The 18,537-nt window shown below is 43.9% G+C and overlaps 1 protein-coding gene across 1 annotated transcript in view; it reads left to right on the top strand.

Annotated features, from left to right (window-relative positions):
* The window catches only part of BCL2L12 (BCL2 like 12), a 29,510-nt gene extending 14,537 nt beyond the window's left edge, over window positions 1–14,973 (top strand). Inside the window, exons 3-7 of the mRNA XM_088462579.1 lie at window positions 343–962; window positions 2,213–2,377; window positions 4,172–4,281; window positions 8,985–9,254; window positions 13,889–14,973. Of these exons, the coding sequence (XP_088318705.1) occupies window positions 343–962; window positions 2,213–2,377; window positions 4,172–4,281; window positions 8,985–9,254; window positions 13,889–13,936 (1,213 nt within the window). The 3' untranslated portion in view covers window positions 13,937–14,973. The remainder of the gene's footprint in view (window positions 1–342; window positions 963–2,212; window positions 2,378–4,171; window positions 4,282–8,984; window positions 9,255–13,888) is intronic.
* Window positions 14,974–18,537: the final 3,564 nt, after the last annotated feature.

The following is an 18,537-nucleotide window of genomic DNA, read 5'->3' as shown; positions in this document are numbered from 1 at the left end:
AATTTTATTTGATTTATCATAAGCCTAGGGACGTGTGCAAGTGCAAAATACAATACCTTTCCACTTATGTAATAGCTTGTGGGGAGCGAGAAATCTTGCACAATTGCTCTACTTTCATAGCATTGCATACTTGGTTAGGACTGAAATGCAGAGATTGCAAACTCATTTGCCTATACGGTCTCAGCGGGTAAAGTCAAGTGGGCCTTAATAGTCAAAGTCTTGTGCTCGGTTACATCCGCATTGATGGTGCTCCAAAGGTTGGTTGGTTGGTTGGTGCTCTAATTCCCTAATTTTGGAAGAAATATAAAACTAAATGTTTTTGGTTGTTTTTTTTCCCATCAGGAATAGTCATGAAGAAAGCAGGGATGGAACCGTAAGGAAAGCTAAAAAGTCAGAGCGAAAAAAATCCAAAGAGTCTGGAAGAGATCGAGTGGAAACCCTTATTGCTGAGGGCACTCAGGAGAGCAACGGTAAATGGGATGCCATTCACGAGGAAAACCGGCGAGTGGAAGAGCCAAAACATGACTTCAGAATAAACATTAAGAAGCTATTGAGAAGAGATAGCCATACCAAGGACAGGGCTGCTACTGAGAAGAATGGAAGCCTTAACAGTAAATCCAGGGACTCTATTGAAGCTATTCTAGATGACCATGGCAAAGGTGCGACCAAGAGGGATTCTATGAAACGCCCCAAATCCCCCAACCCCTTACTTGCCTGTACTGTGGCGACTTCCACCATTTCTTTGGCGGACGGGCAGCATGACAATGAAGTTGGCCCTCACGAGAAGCACTTATCAAATGGAGCTCAGAAGAAGTCTAGTAAACCTTTCTCCTTAAAAAACTTGCTGAAGAAAAAAACACAGAAAGATATTGCTGGCACGGACCCCACACCTTCCCGGCCCGACTTTCTACCGGTGATGCCTTGTTATGAGGATGAGCATTCTCCTCAATTGAAAAGAACTGGTATGAGTTTTATATACTTCTTCTGTATTTGAGGTGGATCTTCTAAATTTTTCTTCCCACTGCAAATGCATATTCTCCTAGTAGAATAATCAACTGGGACAATGCTTTGTCTCCATCAGCATCTCTTCTGGTCTGTTCTGAGATCTTGCACGTGCTAGAACAAACTTCACGTTTGTGCACTGTTTGCATTACCAATGAAGCATGGATGAGATCTCCCAGAGTGTAGTCACAGAAGCTGTGTACCCAGCGGTGCGATGCCCGATGGACCGACATATCAGGCGGCCGGTACACATTGCACGATGCAGCGCCCGCCCGATATGTTAGGCACTGGCTTCATTCACCTGCCTGGCGTCAGCAGCTAGGTCGTTCCGCCGGCCCTACATGCAGGCCGACGGAACGACCCAGATGAACGACCTGCGGGAGTGCGCATAGTTGTCCATAGTGAGTAACCATATGCCAATGTGGACAATATGTCGGCCCAATCCGCCGGGACGGGCGATATGTCGTGCAATGTGTACCCACCTAGACACTAATGACCTGAGCAATGGCAGATGATTATTCAGGTATTTGTGTCCTCAAGATGGGGCGTTGCACAGCTGTTACTGGGAGGATGAGGCACAGTTTGTCCTCAACTTAAGTTCTCAAACACCCTAGCAGTCCAGGTTTTCAGGATTTCCGTCTGTTGGAACATGTATTATAAATAGGGTCTGAAATATATAAATACATACATCTCTCCAAGCTTCAGAACGTGAGTTCTTAAGACACTTTAAAACTACTTAACATATATTTTGCTTTAATATTGTTAGTGACTGGTCCTCTTTAAAAGCCACATCACCTGCTCTGCCAAAATAACATCATAGTATACCTAAGTTTTATTTTTATTACAAAATAAAAAAAAATATTTTGTTGCCAAATGTTTATGTAACAACTCTCACGCAGACAGTGTTCAGTGTTATTATGTTTACGATGATGATGTAGCGAATGCAAGACATTGTCAGCCATACATGGCTCTGTAGTCTATTTATTAGATATACAAACAAATACCTGAGCAGACATTTCACACATATATCTGAAATATTATTGCCTCCTGAAGGTTGCGTACATTACTACAGCTTTTATACAAATTAATTTAGTATTGTAAATCTGCATTCCGGGGCCATGCTTTGTTATATGCTTGATTTAAATTTACTTTATTTTTCAAATGAGAAAATATATGACAATGAGTTGACTTATTAGTACTTCACTTTTAGTAGGGAAGATCGAGGACTCCGAGATTTACAACTTGGCTGCCAAAAAGTTGGACACGTTGATCAAACACAAGAAAGTCAAGAGCCCCTCGGGTACCGAGAGCATTCCTGAGACTGTAAATGTTTGTCCAAGGCCAATCCCAAAAATGTCAGGGTCCTGGGGGCCTGGTAAGAACAACATTTTTATATATTTCTTTTATTTCTAAGCTGCAAGGATTTCTTCCGCTGTCCATGGGCAAAGGCATAGAGGCATTTTATTTCTTTGTTTTACTAAACTTTATTTAATAACTTCTTAATGGTGCATCTCTGTGTTGGCAGCATAGTGAAAGGGACACTAACATCAATCTGTGGGCCTGATTCAGACCCGTTCGCTATCTGCGTACGCTCGCTGGATGCGTATGCAAATTTGTCAAAGTGACGCCAAGGCATAAGTACACCCAGCATGTCTTAGCGAGCGGCCACTTTGTGTATGTGTACGCCCAATCGCACAGGCAGAGCCGCCCACCAGCACCACGTCATCTCCAGGAAGTGTATTAAAACATTGGTACATCGAGCACCATCGGATGTGAATACAGTACCGCAAGCATTGCGAGGAAATCAGTGTAAAAAAAAGACAAGTGACATGTACTATGACGCTGCCTGTTAATTATGCACGCCTCTAAAACGGCGTTGAAACACTCAGGCATGCCTGCGTTCGCATCTCCAACCCCTCGTTATTAGTGTCCTTCCCTTGTTACCACTCACAAACGGCCTCTCCTGTCACTCATTACCCTTGGCTGTACTTATCAGCCCGCTGACAACGATGAGAGGTCCTTGGTGACCCCGATCATTTGACTGGCCTGAGAACCAAGTGTGGGGAGTAAGATAACGCTCACTTCTCACACTTAGCCTATGGCATACATACAGTGTACAGTTACTGTCAGCATGGGCTGCGTCTATGATGGAACAAGCCATGGTGACCGAGTAGGGAAGGAGTGCGGGCAACAGTTGTGTCATGGGAGCCAGTTAAATCTACAACAACAGTTAAGTTCTTGAAATGTCCCATAGCATATGCCCAACATGATCCTATGTGTTATTGTGCTATGCTTGAAACAGATAAGTGACATTTGTTATACCCCTTTCATCCATTATCACCACACTTTGGTCCCAGGTAAATCCTAGGTCATGGTCTTTCACACTGGACTCGTGTCTGTTCTGCAGAACAGATTCATCATGTTGTTACCGTGGCATGTCATTAACAGCTTCCGATCCACCAATGAAGGTTCCTTGTTTGTAACCCAGGTAGAGAAACTGGGAACACCCTTTTCAGACCATAGCGTATCCGTCTCAGACCCGGTAAAAGACCTGGTCATGACCAGGGTCGCGGACCCGGGTCGCATAACCTGTGTTGACCCATTCACACCAATACATGACCTGGGTTTTTCCAGTGTTCTTGCCTCGGTGTGAAAGGGGTATTAGTCTTCATTTGTTAAGAGCTTGTATTTGTCCACTTTCAAGAATGTGCACTGTGTCCTAATTACCCAAAAGTAAGCTTATACAAAGGGATCAACTGGCCCCTGTTCCTGGTCTGTAAACCGCCCTCGCAGAGAAAGGTATAAAGTTTTTGCATTCATATGAATAGTCCAATCAAAACTTTTATTCTTTTTATGAAAACTGCTCTAGCAGTTGCCGGCTTTCATTTTAAAATTTAAAAAAAGACTGAATCTAATTGTTTTGGGCTACACGACTTTTACTGCACAGTTACTTCACAATCGCCTTCCACAATGTTTTGACTTTCTCTTAAGTATAGCCGGTACAGTCTGGTGAGGAGTACCTTGTTTAGGACACTATACTCTACAGTGTGAGCAACATATATCCATAGATCCCGTTATATGCTTAGAGTAATAAAGCACATGTTGTATTATTTATCTTGACCAATATTTATTTTGACCGATATGTCATTTGTGCATCTCCCATTCACAGAGAACAATAATGTGACCACGAATGACCGGCCATCTGTTGAAGACAAGGAGGAGGTGATCCAGAAGTTGGTGGCTCTTCTCCAGGAGCAGGCGGTGGTCATCAATGAGCAGGTGAGAGATGAGTGTGACCCAATCTCTAACGTGAATAAGTGCAGAGCAAAGCTGACCACACACACATAGTGGGACTTGATCATCCATTGTACATTCTGTGGGGTTGTCATACCTGGTCAAAGTTGAATATATTGGAAACTCTGCTTGTATGATGCCCCAATTTTGATGTTCGTGGGGTCACCATTCAACACAGAAAAGTACGACCTCTTGCCTTTTATTTTTAGCAGTTCTATCAAACTCAGTCTGTAGGATCCTCCTGTAGTGACATAAATAGTGTTATACTCTGTATGACCAGACAACATCAGGTGGTAACATTGCTCCGTAGATTATTTTGACAATAGACACAAGTGCTGTGACTACACTAGTGCCATAGACCCAACAAGGGCTGTGACTACACTGCTGCCATAGACACAAGGGCTGTGACTACACTCCTGCCATAGACACAAGGGCTGTGACTACACTCCTGCCATAGACACAAGGGCTGTGACTACACTCCTGCCATAGACACAAGGGCTGTGACTACACTCCTGCCATAGACACAACAAGTGCTGTGACTACACTCCTGCCATAGACACAAGTACTGTGACTACACTCCTGCCATAGACACAAGGGCTGTGACTACACTCCTGCCATAGACACAAGGGCTGTGACTACACTCCTGCCATAGACACAAGGGCTGTGACTACACTCCTGCCATAGACACAAGGGCTGTGACTACACTCCTGCCATAGACACAACAAGTGCTGTGACTACACTCCTGCCATAGACACAACAAGTGCTGTGACTACACTCCTGCCATAGACACAACAAGTACTGTGACTACACTCCTGCCATAGACACAACAAGGGCTGTGACTACACTCCTGCCATAGGGCTGTGACTACACTTCTGCCATAGACACAACAAGGGCTGTGACTACACTCCTGCCATAGGGCTGTGACTACATTCCTGCCATAGACACAACAAGTGCTGTGACTACACTTCTGCCATAGACACAACAAGTGCTGTGACTACACTCCTGCCATAGACACAACAAGTGCTGTGACTACACTCCTGCCATAGGGCTGTGACTACACTTCTGCCATAGACACAACAAGGGCTGTGACTACACTCCTGCCATAGGGCTGTGACTACACTTCTGCCATAGACACAACAAGTGCTGTGACTACACTTCTGCCATAGACACAACAAGTGCTGTGACTACACTCCTGCCATAGACACAACAAGTGCTGTGACTACACTCCTGCCATAGACACAAGGGCTGTGACTACACTCCTGCCATAGGGCTGTGACTACACTTCTGCCATAGACACAACAAGGGCTGTGACTACACTCCTGCCATAGGGCTGTGACTACATTCCTGCCATAGACACAACAAGGGCTGTGACTACACTCCTGCCATAGACACAACAAGTGCTCATGGCAGGTGTAGTAGCATTTGTCTATAGGTTGTAATTCACTACTTTGATAATGATATTCACTCTGCATCATGTGAATGCAGGGGGGGGGCACATTTGCCTGGCAGTACGTACCCTTACTGGGTGTAGGAAGAGCTCATGTAACGCTCTCAGTAGGAAGAAAGGGTTATGGATAGTAGCTATATACTGTGTATCTTTAGTAAACTAAAGTTTATGAAGCGCTTGCATACATATTTGTGAATATTAGAATCGCTGCAACTAATCCTTTTAAGCAAAGAGCAATTGAGTATAATGTGTTGCCATGAATATAAAGACATTGTGCACCATTCACAAATCCATTTATAAAAATGTGTCCGCATTTATCAATGCAAAATAGCTAGTGAGCTGAATACATGTTTTTGTATAAATATACTTTTCTTTTGTGCACAGTGCACCTTACAAAATGAAAGGTCTATTGACTCTTGCCTGTATTCTGCTTTGTATAGACATTTGTGACCATCACCCTAAGAGACTTTGCTCATTGCTGGTTTGCTCTTAGCTGCATTGTGTGAATTTCCTCCCAGCCCATTGTGGTGACTATTAGGTGTATTCTTTTCATGGTAATGAGGAAACCCCAGTCCAGGTGCTTTCTAATTGTCACCAGGGTGGAAGCCTGGACGTAATTTACATCTGAATAAATGTAAATTGACATTATTAGGTGTTGGGAAATTAACTTATCAAAGGCAACATTGGCCGAGCTTGAAGAAAAGCAGTGTATCTGCAGGTCAGTGAGTATGCATTAACACAGTATGGCTATGAATGTAGCACCACAGAGGGTGTAAGTGGAATTTGGTCTACAGGAAATCCAATTCTCCTAGCTGTTATGTACTCTGACACACAAAAGGGAAAAATGAATTGCAAGCAGTCTTATCATGTTACAAATTGTTCATATAAAGCACGTAATTGATATAACTGTTTTTATTTCAGTTTTATGCTGCTTTTTATATATATAGTGATCACTTTTTGTTTACTCTTTAATCCCAATTAAAATGCTAATTACAAATTGTTATTTAGTTCTCCTTTTATCCTAGTATATATTGTGCCTTTCTCCCTTCTTCAATGCCCTAAGGCAGTGGTTCTCAAACTCAGGGGCTGGTTCAGTTAGGATCACTATTGCGATTGCAGCTCAGTAATCGCAAGCAGGTCTGCTGCGAAAATATGCTAATGATTGCTAACACAATGCCATCACACTGCCAGCATAGGGATGCCCGCTGCCTCCCACTACCGCTATCTCACATCTGCAATACCTTGCAAACCTCCATGAACATTGGTAACATCGAGTACCATCGGCTGGAATCGTTATGAAATACCGATGGACGGGATGCTGGCTGTCGGTACACTGACAGCGGCATCCCGATGGTTCAAATCCCAACAGGGGAACGGTAAGTAATGTTCCCCTGTCCTATTTACCCCCTAACCCTCCTTTCCTGTAACCTAATACTAACCTTCCCTAACCCGCACCCTAACCCTCCCGGTAAGTGCCTAAACCTAACCCTTCCCCCATAGCATCTAACCCCCCTGGGGGAGCCTGAACCTAACCCCCCTCCCCCGCCCAGATCCTAACCCTAACCTCCCACCTGCCCGGAGCCCAACGCTAACTTTCCCCGGTGCGCCTAAACCTAGGCGTCTGTAGGGATCCCGACGTTGGCATGCCAGGATTTCGGCGTTCGGGATTTCGATGCAGGCATCCCGCTTGTCTAGATCCCCACCGCATCCCCCATCGGCCCCCCACGTAGAATTTTGGCAGCCCTGACCTTACTTAGAGTACTCAAGATGCGTATGCAACCGCAATGGCTAATTTATGCACACCCATGCAACAGCGTTCAAACGGACAGGCATGCCTGCGTTTCTCTGACCCCTCCCCCCCCCCCCCCTGTCACCACCGCCAAATGCTCACTGCCTGTCAATCACTCAGCGATGGCTCTATGACTCTACGTGCATGTACGCAACAATCGCCTGTCTGTGTAACAATAGCGATCTTTAATGAATCAGACCCTCAGTCCTCAGAACCCCACAGAGCTCACATTTTTCAGGTCTCCTGGCAGGTGCACAGGACACATTTTAAAAGATCCACATGTGGAGCTCATTATTTCACTTGTGATTTTGGGAGATTTGGAAAACATGCACTGCTTGGGGGTCCTGAGGACTGAGTTTGAGAACCTGTGCCCTAAGGGTATGTGCTCCCACCTATAACACCTATAACATCCCGCCATGACCTTAGTAATAGTGGTCGATCACTAAAAGAAATAAAATGCTTCTACAATCCTCAGGTCAGGTTCAGCAAATAGCAGATGGACCATAGAAGAAAGTGGTTGCTCCTAATAATTGTATTGTATCTTTTTGCCATAGTTGATGACCGTTAAGTGTTCCTGCTATGTTCTCATTCTGGTTTGAGAAATTCAGCAATGTCATATGTAAAATCATCTGCGAGTACGTACCCCAGCGCTACACCTGTGATGTAACGCTACAGTTGAGATGCAGTTAGTCTTTTGAATGGGTGTCCCTCTATGATCCCCTGATGCCATCTGTGATATAAGGCTACTCCTGTGATGGTACACTGTGATCGTGGCATGTATTACCACTGCATGCATCCTCGCCCTATCTGTGGGCTGATGAATGGTTTGTCACAGTTGCATCACTCAGGTGTAACCAGTACAGCAGAGAAGGGGCAGCTCAGAAGGTAGCGTATGGCGATTCCCTACTATAATATATGCAGCTCTAGATTACAAAAGCTCACCTCGAATCCGACAATGCATACTTTCTTTAATACATTCCTTAACCACTGCGAGATGTGTGGAATGATTTTGTTGCTTAGCAAAATACAATAGTATTGCAAAAGCAATTTGTCTTTTGGATACAACAGACCCTTTTTCACTAGGCATGGGGAAACTTCCTATGATTATATATAGTCGCAGGTTGCGTTGGACAAACCCTCTCCCGGGTAAAGTGCCCGGAGCTATATAGTTCGAGACCCGCGATCAACCTGTAAGCAGCCCTGAGGCAGCGGTTAAAGCTCATTACGGGCCTCTTACTGAATAGTTTTGGGCACTTTACTCGGGAGAAGAGACCGCCCAACACAACTCACAGCTTAGTGAATTGAATGTATATTAACAAAAGCAAAAAATAAACCACAGATTTGAGTAGGTATTCTAGTAGTTAAAAAATAAGGTCACATTCACGTTCTATGGTAGCAGAGTTATTTAAATGGTTCAAACTCTGACCACTGTGCTTGTTATTTATCCTCTAGATCAACAAAGATCCCTTCCTCCGGAGCGCTCTCACAAGGATGTCCTACGGCAGCTTCTCCCGCCTTGCGGAAGTTTTCACAAGCCAGGCAGAGGTAGCACCAGGTGAAGTGGGTGCCAGCATGAGTCCTGAACTGACTAAAATAGCCCTGACCATGGAGCTGACCAGGAAGGTGGCTGGGATTAATAGTCACACTGTACACACACTAATGGGCTACAGCCTTCAATACATGGACATGTTCGTACCGTGGCTGCAGAAACAAGGAGGCTGGGTAATTTTTTTAATTTCATTTTAATTATTCAACTTTGATCAGGTCTACTCACCCCATGCGAGAAAGTTTGGAGCACCTCCCACCACCCCTCCACACACACTCACAGGCCCCCACATAAAATAAAACCTACATTCATAGCCCCCTCAAGAATAAAAAACAATCATTGCCCTCACTGTCACAAAATAATACACACTGTCTTGAACACAGACCGTCCGAGAACTTCAGTAGAGTAACTTGCAGAAGCCTCAGTAAGTCACTTTTGCAGTGCACTCTGCGGTGGCGTAACCTATGATATCACATCACTGGTTAAAGGCCACAGCCCAGGCTGCTTCTGAGACACCCAGCGCTGCCCTGGCCAGAAGTTAGGTTATAGGACGCGGTGCTGCTGGCGATTGCCACCGGTAATCAGTCCTGGGCCTTGGTGCCGGACAGCACTGCGCCCCCTTTGGGATGGTGCCCTCGTGCGGCCGCTTTGCTGGAAAGGATGTCATGCCAGCCCTGCTGATACTACAATACAAAATAAATTCAGTAAATAGCAGCCATTAAAGAGTAGGACCCTTCGTCGTTCTGTAGTTTTGCATTACTATTCACGTAGGTGACTCGAGCTACACACACATTGTCATATGGTCGTTTGGTATGACAACGAACTGGTCTTTGGCCAGGTAGGTCTCATGCCAACACATTGTCACCGACGGACAGGCCAAGTAGCCAGATCTCATTTCAGATTGGCCAATTACTGAACATACTGTTGCAGTCCTAATTCGTCCATCCTCAAAATTCTATTTTGACAAAAACAATACTTTTTATATCCGGTTTAACTGTACTTGTCCATAGAGATGTCACAATGGATGGTGGCCCCCTGGTGCGGCACCTACTGACCCCTCAGCCGTGCGTGAAAGGGGGGTGGCCTTATGCCCACAAGGCCACACCCATGGATGTGTGCCATTTTGGGGGCGTGACCGCGTGTCACACCCCCGTCCTTGTCATGCTGGGGGCTTGCCCAGCTCTCTGGGAGCTGCTAGGAAGCCCCAAGCCTCTCCCAGCACAGTGCGGATGACATGCATGTCATCCATCATCCCTGCAGCGTTGTTCTGTGACACCATCCAAGGGGGTGACACCAACATAGCAGAGCAGCTCTGCTATTTTGGTGTCACCCCCTCGGATGGTGTTACCTGGTGAGGCCGGCCCGCACCAACCTAGTGACGCCACTGCTTGTACTAAGGTACAGTACCCTGGGAACCTTTATTATGGGGCAGAAACCAGCACCATGGGAAGTAATTGTATTATAAGGTAGGAGTATGCGTATTTGTCCTCATATACTGTGGCTCAAGTCATGCCAAATAGCCCTCTCAGCACGCAGGGGTCTGTGCGACTCGGCTACGCCGAGCATCCTATTCACTCAAAATGCGCGTCTAAGTCTCGCTGCTAAAATAACCAAGAACGACAAAACTACATTACTAGCATACAGTGACCACCTGGGCTTGCGGTACTTGTACATCTATGTGCGACTGGATCTCAAACCTGTGTATAGAAGGTTCTGATTCGAGTGCCGCGGTTATTCCTCCCGCTACAATCCGTTATGCTTTACCTGCGACTTTGTACATGTGTTATACCAGTTCCTGTGCGAGTCTCTGTGTCACATTGAGAGGCTTTGTCTGCGGGTGCAACGCAACTAGGACGCAAAATTTGAAAATCTGTAGATCCACATTGAGTAGAAAACGTCCATGGATAACCCCCTTTCAGTGGACACCACTTCTGGTCACAAAGACCTAACACATACTGCAAATATGGATAATCCACCTGGCTTTCTCCAAGGGCTCAGTCTGTCCATAGCCATTCATAGAAGCCCTGTAGAAGCTGTTGTGTTGAAGATCTGTGGTCGGCTTTAGAGTACACAAATGTTTTGCAGGAGACCATTTAGTTACTGGTGGGAGTGCTATAGGAGCATATTTGATTAGGGAGGGGCTATAACAAAGTTGTATTTATCCTTTTATCCAGTGTCCCGACCGCCGGTATCCCAAAAGGTAAGTATCGGGAGTGAGGGGAGGGTTAGTTTTAGGGTGCGGGGAGGTTATGTTTAGGCATTAGGTGGGAGGTTAGGTTCAGGCATCGGGGAGGGAGGGTTAGAGGTTAGCTTTAGCAGTACTTCCCTACGGGTGTCGGGATTCTGACTGACTGTTGGGATGCCGCTGTCAGTATTCTGACCAGTGGCATCCCAGTCGCCGGGATCCCATACCCAACCCATATGGCCATATCGCTGTTATTTAACATAGAAGCAAATAGCGCTTCCTACTTTCACATATATGACATTTGGAAGCGGCATTGTGTAAAATAATTCAGTATCTGGACACTATGTACCTATGCTGTAAAGGCACCCGTCTGTGAATCGCTCAGTATGCCCGTACACAAAGAGACCATTATTTTGATGCCATGGGCAACCAACACTTTTAAATTGTGGCGATCGCATTTTTAAATATCTTTTCAATTTAGATTGGACTAACACAGTAACAATATCTCGTCAAATGTGACCATACTCCTCTATGTGCACGGGACCAATGCCCTTTTGCTTTTAAATATAGCCACTTTTTAATACTATCTGAACTCTGGCAAATGCTCTTTTAGTTGGGTGCTTCATTCTAGCCATAGTTTCACCTTATAGAAAGGTACCTGTTACATTGTGTTTTTTATCATTAATTTATATATTGCTACCACTGAATATGTAATCATGCACAGTCCCTGCCCCATTGGAACTTAGGACCTCATTCAGAGCCGCTCGCAAAATGCGAGCGCTCGCTCTGAATGAGGGCGGCCGCATCTAAAAAATGATCCGGCCTCCTGGCCGCTCGCTAGGCTGTGGGTTACCACCCACAGCCTTAACGAGCGGCCAGGATGATGGTCGCGATGGTCTTGACCATCGCGACCATCGGGGCTTGCGACGAGACCTTTGTGGTAGGGTGTCATCTGCAGTAAGCCCCAGAGAGCTTTCGGCACTAGGTGATGTCAGTGGGGCTGCCCACAAACTGCAGGCATTCGCTTGGGAACACCTCCGTTTGTGAAGCCACCCCCCCCTGCCACGCCTACAAAGCGGGTCGAGCTGTCGATCAACATTGACAGCCGCCCCTTTTGTAGTGAACCACAGAGCGAGAGAATTTCTCTCTCGCTCCGGGGCTTGCGCACGCGCAGTGTGGCCGCTGCGCGTGCGCACAGCCAAACATCGACCCGCTTGCAAGCGCTCAGGTGCTTGCGAGCGGGTCTGAATGAGACCCTTAGTCTATACACACACCCCTATTGTCAACAGCAACTAGCTTCCCAGTATGATAAGACAATTATGAGAGGAAAGCAGAGATAACAAATACAAACTCCACACAGATATGTATCCAATGCTGTGAGGCAGCAATGCTAATGTCCCATGCAGCCCTTGTAATATATTATAAGTTTCCTGGAAGAATGGATCTTCAATGAGTGGTCTAAGTTTTCATGACAGACTAAGGGTCGTATTCAATTTGAGGCGAAAACGGGTTATCGGCGATAATGTATTGCCGATTACGTCATTTTCGCCTGTTTCAATTATCTCCGTATTAAATTTCAAAGACTTTTCACCGCTGCGAAAAGTCTTTGTTAAAAAATGGGGATAAGTTTTCACCATGTAATACATGGCGAAAAAAAGTGCAGAATTGATGTTTAGGGGTGCAGAATAAAAACAAATAGCCTGCAGCCTTTTTAATGTCCCCTAAAAGTAATCTGTAAAAAAATAAATAAATAAAAAATCCTCAGGACACCCCAAAAAATTTACTTTAATTTTGGGGTGAAAAAAAAATAGGGGAACAAAGTTTTAAACTAGCGAAATTGATTCAGGTGGGTCCCCATGTATGCGGCAGGTGTTTTCAGGAATGTGGGTAGTAGCGGCAGGTGCCTTTTTGAATTTTAAAAATTCACTTTAGGGACTTAAAAATATGCTTGCACCCATTGTGATGTACCCCAAATTTGATGGAAGTATTTTTTTTTAAAAAAAGCTAAGGTCTTCACCCCTTCTTCACAGGCGCATTTATGCACCTGCCACGGCAATTTAAAAACCCTGATTACCTTCAGCAGGCAAAAACGGGGGTACCCATAGTGATCCCCCATGTCTGGGCATCTTCTTTAGGGGGGTGCCGGGAATATTTCCCGAAAATTCCCTGGTTTTTCGATACTTACCTTTCTGCCAGGTCCTGTTTTCGCCGGATCCTAATTGAATACTGGGATAAAGCGGGCATGCGCCCTATACTTTATCCCTGAAAAATCTGCGATGATGGCGAAAAGTCCGACCTCCGACTTTTCGCTATCAAATTGAATATGGCCCTATATGATAAATGCACCCCTTTAGACTGTAAGCTCTAACGAGCAGGACCCTGTGCTTTTCCTTCCCTCACTGATACCATCTTCTCCCCACTGCTTACAACGCTGCGTATTTGGGTACTATGACAGCTGCTGTAACAATGTTTATACCATGTCCATGTCCTGCAATGTTCTGTACTGTAAGTCACTTCTTTCTTGTTTTGTTCATACTCTGTTTATGTACTTTGTAAGGTGCTGTGGCCCCTTGTGGCGCCATATAAATACAGGATAATAATATTTCTTTCTATTTTATCCTGCAGGAGAATATTGTTTCTAATGGAGATATTGACGATTTGCAAATAGACTAAAGCTGCAAAGTGAATGAACGTACCTCAGCATCGCTCGCGTTGGAATGTGGGATGTGAAGGAAAAACCAGTTTATTTTTCTTTTGCTATTTCTTCGCCTTGGGAACCTTTCATGGCCAGACCTGTACTCTGCTTACATCGGAATCACTGTAGCTGCTGCCATGAGGACTAGTCCGGAATCTGGCTGCGGTTCCACAATTGGCAATTTCCTTGCAGTCTTACAGACCTCTACCTCAGGGAGCAAAATTTGCCAATTCCACTGGAGACTGTATATATTTTATTATGTGTAATTACAAGACTTTCCTGAAATATGGCATCTGCAGGCATGTGCCATTATATTTTCATCCTGGTGCAAAAGTAATGTCGTCGTCGTCGTCGTCATCCCCATTTGGGGCAGGAGATTTTTTTATTTTTTTTATTTTGCCATTTGGGCTTTTTAAAAAAATTTTTTTATACTGTACTACATTTTTTTTAAACTCCAATGTTAACCTGACAAAATACACTGAATGTACCCGCCAGCATCATTTGGCAAATTTTGAGACAGCATTGTACATCCTCAAACAAGTACAATGGACAAATTTAGATTTGTATTATTTTATTTTTTTGTCTTCTTTTCGATCTGTTATCTTATCTGTTGGAGGGATACGTGGGAAGATGTCCGATATCAGCCTGTGTGTGTGTGTGTTCATCTTTGTATAGGGCTGAAAACTGAAGTGTTTTATCTTGTTCCATCTGGACACCTAAACGTGTAGCCATATTGGACAGCAATTCAGTCATACGGTTTGTGTGTTGCCTTCTTTTTTCTTTAACTGTGATTGCATGTGATAAACATGTTGAGAAATACACTGTGCAGATGCTGTTTTGCACGCTAAACAACAGCTCTGTGTTTTGTTCTGTTTTATTTAAAGGGAAAGTTATTATGAATAGATAACGATTTTGTCATGAAATGTCCATTTTTATACATGTGACCGGGGTCTGCCATATTGCCCTGAAAAGGGCGGCATGCATCCTTGCCATTAAAGATACATTCATCCTCAAAGGTGTTCTTTCCTTCATTGGTGGTTACTGCTTTTGTTGGGTGTTTATGCAACTTAAAAATGTTTTAACTAAACATTTCATCAAAATTTTGTTGTGTCTGTCATACTGTCGAGAAGCCAAAGGATAAGAATTGGCTGTATTTTTTTCCCATGGATTACGGTAGATGAGAATAAGAAAAGGTATTAGGGGAATGAGTAAGGAGGATTTTGGGGAGGGGGAGACAACTAGCAACAGAATTACAGTGAACCTGTCACTTAAACACAATGGAGGTAGCCATTCTGTTGACTGAACTAATATTCATGACCGTGAACCATATCAATTCTAAGCCCGTATCTCATGAATATGAGGTCTCTGGTTCTTAGCAATTGCTAGGCTGCATACTGTAGCCAACAAAATGTGTGCATTTATCTGAGGGGGACCTGCCCTTTTTAAGATAGGCTGCTTTCAAAATGGCCGCTGAAACTCAATACAATCAGCTGTTCTCGGAGACATCCGGGTTCATATTCTGTTGCAATGACCTGTTAATTTTTTTTTTTTCGTTAAACATCAATCACTCCATTACAGTAGTAAATGAATTGGGAAATTCAAGAGCAGATTATTGTGTACTGGGTGGAAAGGGGTCATGTTGGAGGCTCTGGTGGGATTACCATACTGTTCCCAGGTCAGTAATAGTGCATGTAGATTTGGTTGACTGGCGCCATGTCCCTTTGGAGGAGCAAATTATCAAGACAAAGATATGCAGCCAGGCCCCTCAGGTGTAGTTTATGGAGTTGGGGAAATGGGTTCGACACTGTCTTCAGTCTATGGATCTTGCAACGCTGTCTTCAGTCTCTGGCTCTTAGCAGTTGATAGGCTGTCTTCAGTCTATGGGTAGTGGATTATTGGATTCTTCCAATAGTGTTTTCAAATTCCCAGAAATATGTGGATGACAAAAGTGTAATAATAGTGTGTAAAGTACTAGTACCTTGGTTCACAAGAGAGTACATACAAACTCACCCTTTTTTAAAAGAATTGTAGGCATTGGACAAACTCTCACCGTTTTCCTATGGTGGTTGTGCAAGCAATGTAGTTGTCGTCCGGGCTACAGTTGATTCTTATGCCGCAGGAATTCCAAGAGAAGAAAAATAAAGTGCCAGCATAGTGCAGATCGGTGTATCCAATGATACTGTGCTGTAGATAATATACTCACCCTCAATAGGATGGAGGAATTTAAAAGCCTGATGTCCATTGGTATTATGAATAATGGCATCCAATAATCCAAAGCCAATAAGTTAAATTAAACTAATTTAGTGATATATGGCAATATACAATAAAATATCTTAAAAACAAGTAAATAAAATAACGGATAAAACCAAAGGAAAGTATCAAATCGAGATACATAGGTAGTTGATACAGGCAAATGGTTGTAGCAACGTGTTTTACAGAGCCTACATCTGCTTCCTTAGGCTCCACTAATAGTGCATACCATAAGAGTTGTCCAACAAGGGCACAGATAACAGTTTAAAATTGGTTGTTTTAGGGTCAGGTACAAATCGATAGGAAATTGAGCTTTGACATGGGATCAGGTATCATGTGTTAGGTGACTTTCTGAAGCAGTTTTCACTGTATAAAAAGTCACATTTAAGAAATTGCTCCCAAAAAAATGAAAATTAGTCATCTGTGGTTGCAGGTAGAAGCTATATTGGTCAGTCTTCAAAATGTAAGATTAACACATGGTGATAAATGAGGTGTGGCTATTAAATAACGACTATACTTGTAAAAAATAAACCATACTGTGTGGTTTAAGGGAGTGGGGGAACATTGACCTTGGACTATCCCAAAAAAATGTCCCCCCCTCAGATAGTTTGCTGTCGCACAGCGGTCGAAGATGATGTTGTGTTTGTCCCATACGTCATAAAAATGCTTCACTCAAAAGTAGATCAACATGTTAACTTAAAAATTTTTGTTATGCTAACCAAAGCTCACGGGGCAGATTGTATGTCACGTGCACATGTGTTTGAGTGGCAGAAAAGATTCGGTGACGGTCGTGTTCAAGTTGATGAACGTTCCGGAAGGCACATTAAAAACATATGAAAATGTGGAAAAAAGTTAGCAAATTGTTTTGAATTGACCATCGATAGCAAAAATGTAAACATTGACAAAGAAACGGTTAGGCAAGTTTTGCATCAAGATGGTTCCAACGCTTCTCACTGCCAAGCAGACAAAAAAAATCAAAATAATTTGTAGAGACATTATGGAATAAATTCAAGTGGATTCGCATTTTTTTAGATAGTTATTACTTTAATGAAATATGGATCTTCCAGTACGATCCTGAGACAAAACACCAGGCCATGCACTGGAAAGCACCATCATCACTAAGAATGAAGAAAGCACGTCAAGCAAACCCAAATTCAAAGCCCATGAAAAATGGTTTCAGGACCATGCACCAGCCCACACAGCTCTCTCTGTAAAGCAGTTTTTGGGTGAAAAACAGATTGCAGTACTAGAACATCCTCCATACTCGCCAGACCTAGCACCATGTGACTTCTTTATTTTCCCTAAAGTCAAATCTGTACTCAAGGGAACCCGTTTTGCATCAGTTACTGAGGTAAAGAAGAAAACGACAGAGCTGTTGAGACCGATAATGAGCTTTGACCAATGGAAAATAAGAATGCAGCAGTGTGTGGATGCATCTTTCCATCCCTGCAATGATTACTCCCATTTTGAAAAGACTAAATTCTGACCCTCTCTCTTAAATTACCGTCCTATCTCCCAGCTCACATGCCCTCCAAGCTGCTGGAGAGACTTGCTTACACTCGCCTCACACACTTTCTTAACTCGTACAACTTATTGGATCCACTTCAGTCAGGATTTTGTTCCCAACACTCCACAGAGACAGCACTGACTAAGGTAGTAAATTATATGGTCACTACCAAGGCTAAAGGCCATTACTCACTTCTTATTCTTCTAGATCTCTCTGCTGCCTTTGACACTTTTGACCACTCTCTTCTCATACAAACACTACAATCCCTAGGTCTTCAAGAAACAGCCCTTTCTTGGTTCTCATCCTACTTATCTAATAGCTCTACTTTTCGCTTATCTGAATCTGCCACCTCTTCTTTACCTCTATCAGTAAGCGTTCAGCAAGGCTCAGTCTTAGGTCCTCTGCTTTTCTCAATCTATACCAACTCTCTTGGCAAACTAATCGGCTCTTTTGGTTTTCAGTAGCATCTGTACGCAGACGATATTCAAATCTACATATCCTCCCCAGATTTGTCACCATCTGTGCTGGTCCTTGTCACTGAATGTCTCTCTGCCATTTCACCTTGGGTGGCATCTCGCCACCTCAAACGTAATATATCCAAGACAGAATTAATTTTATTTCCACTGGCCAATAATAGTTACCAACCTGATATCTCTATCACTGTTGACAACTCGACAATCAACCCCACCCCACAAGTCCGCTGCCTAGGTGTCTTCCTTGGCTTTGAACTGTCTTTTGTTCCCCACATCCACAAAAAACAGCCAAAATTCGACCTTATCTTACACAAGACACTGCAAAAACTCAAATTCATGCTCTCATTAT

This window comes from Taudactylus pleione, unplaced genomic scaffold (genome assembly GCF_031769625.1).
Source record: "Taudactylus pleione unplaced genomic scaffold, aTauple2 ptg000051l, whole genome shotgun sequence".
Taxonomy (NCBI): domain Eukaryota; kingdom Metazoa; phylum Chordata; class Amphibia; order Anura; family Myobatrachidae; genus Taudactylus; species Taudactylus pleione.
Note: the sequence above shows the minus strand (reverse complement) of the source record. Positions and strands in the feature narration are given on the sequence as shown.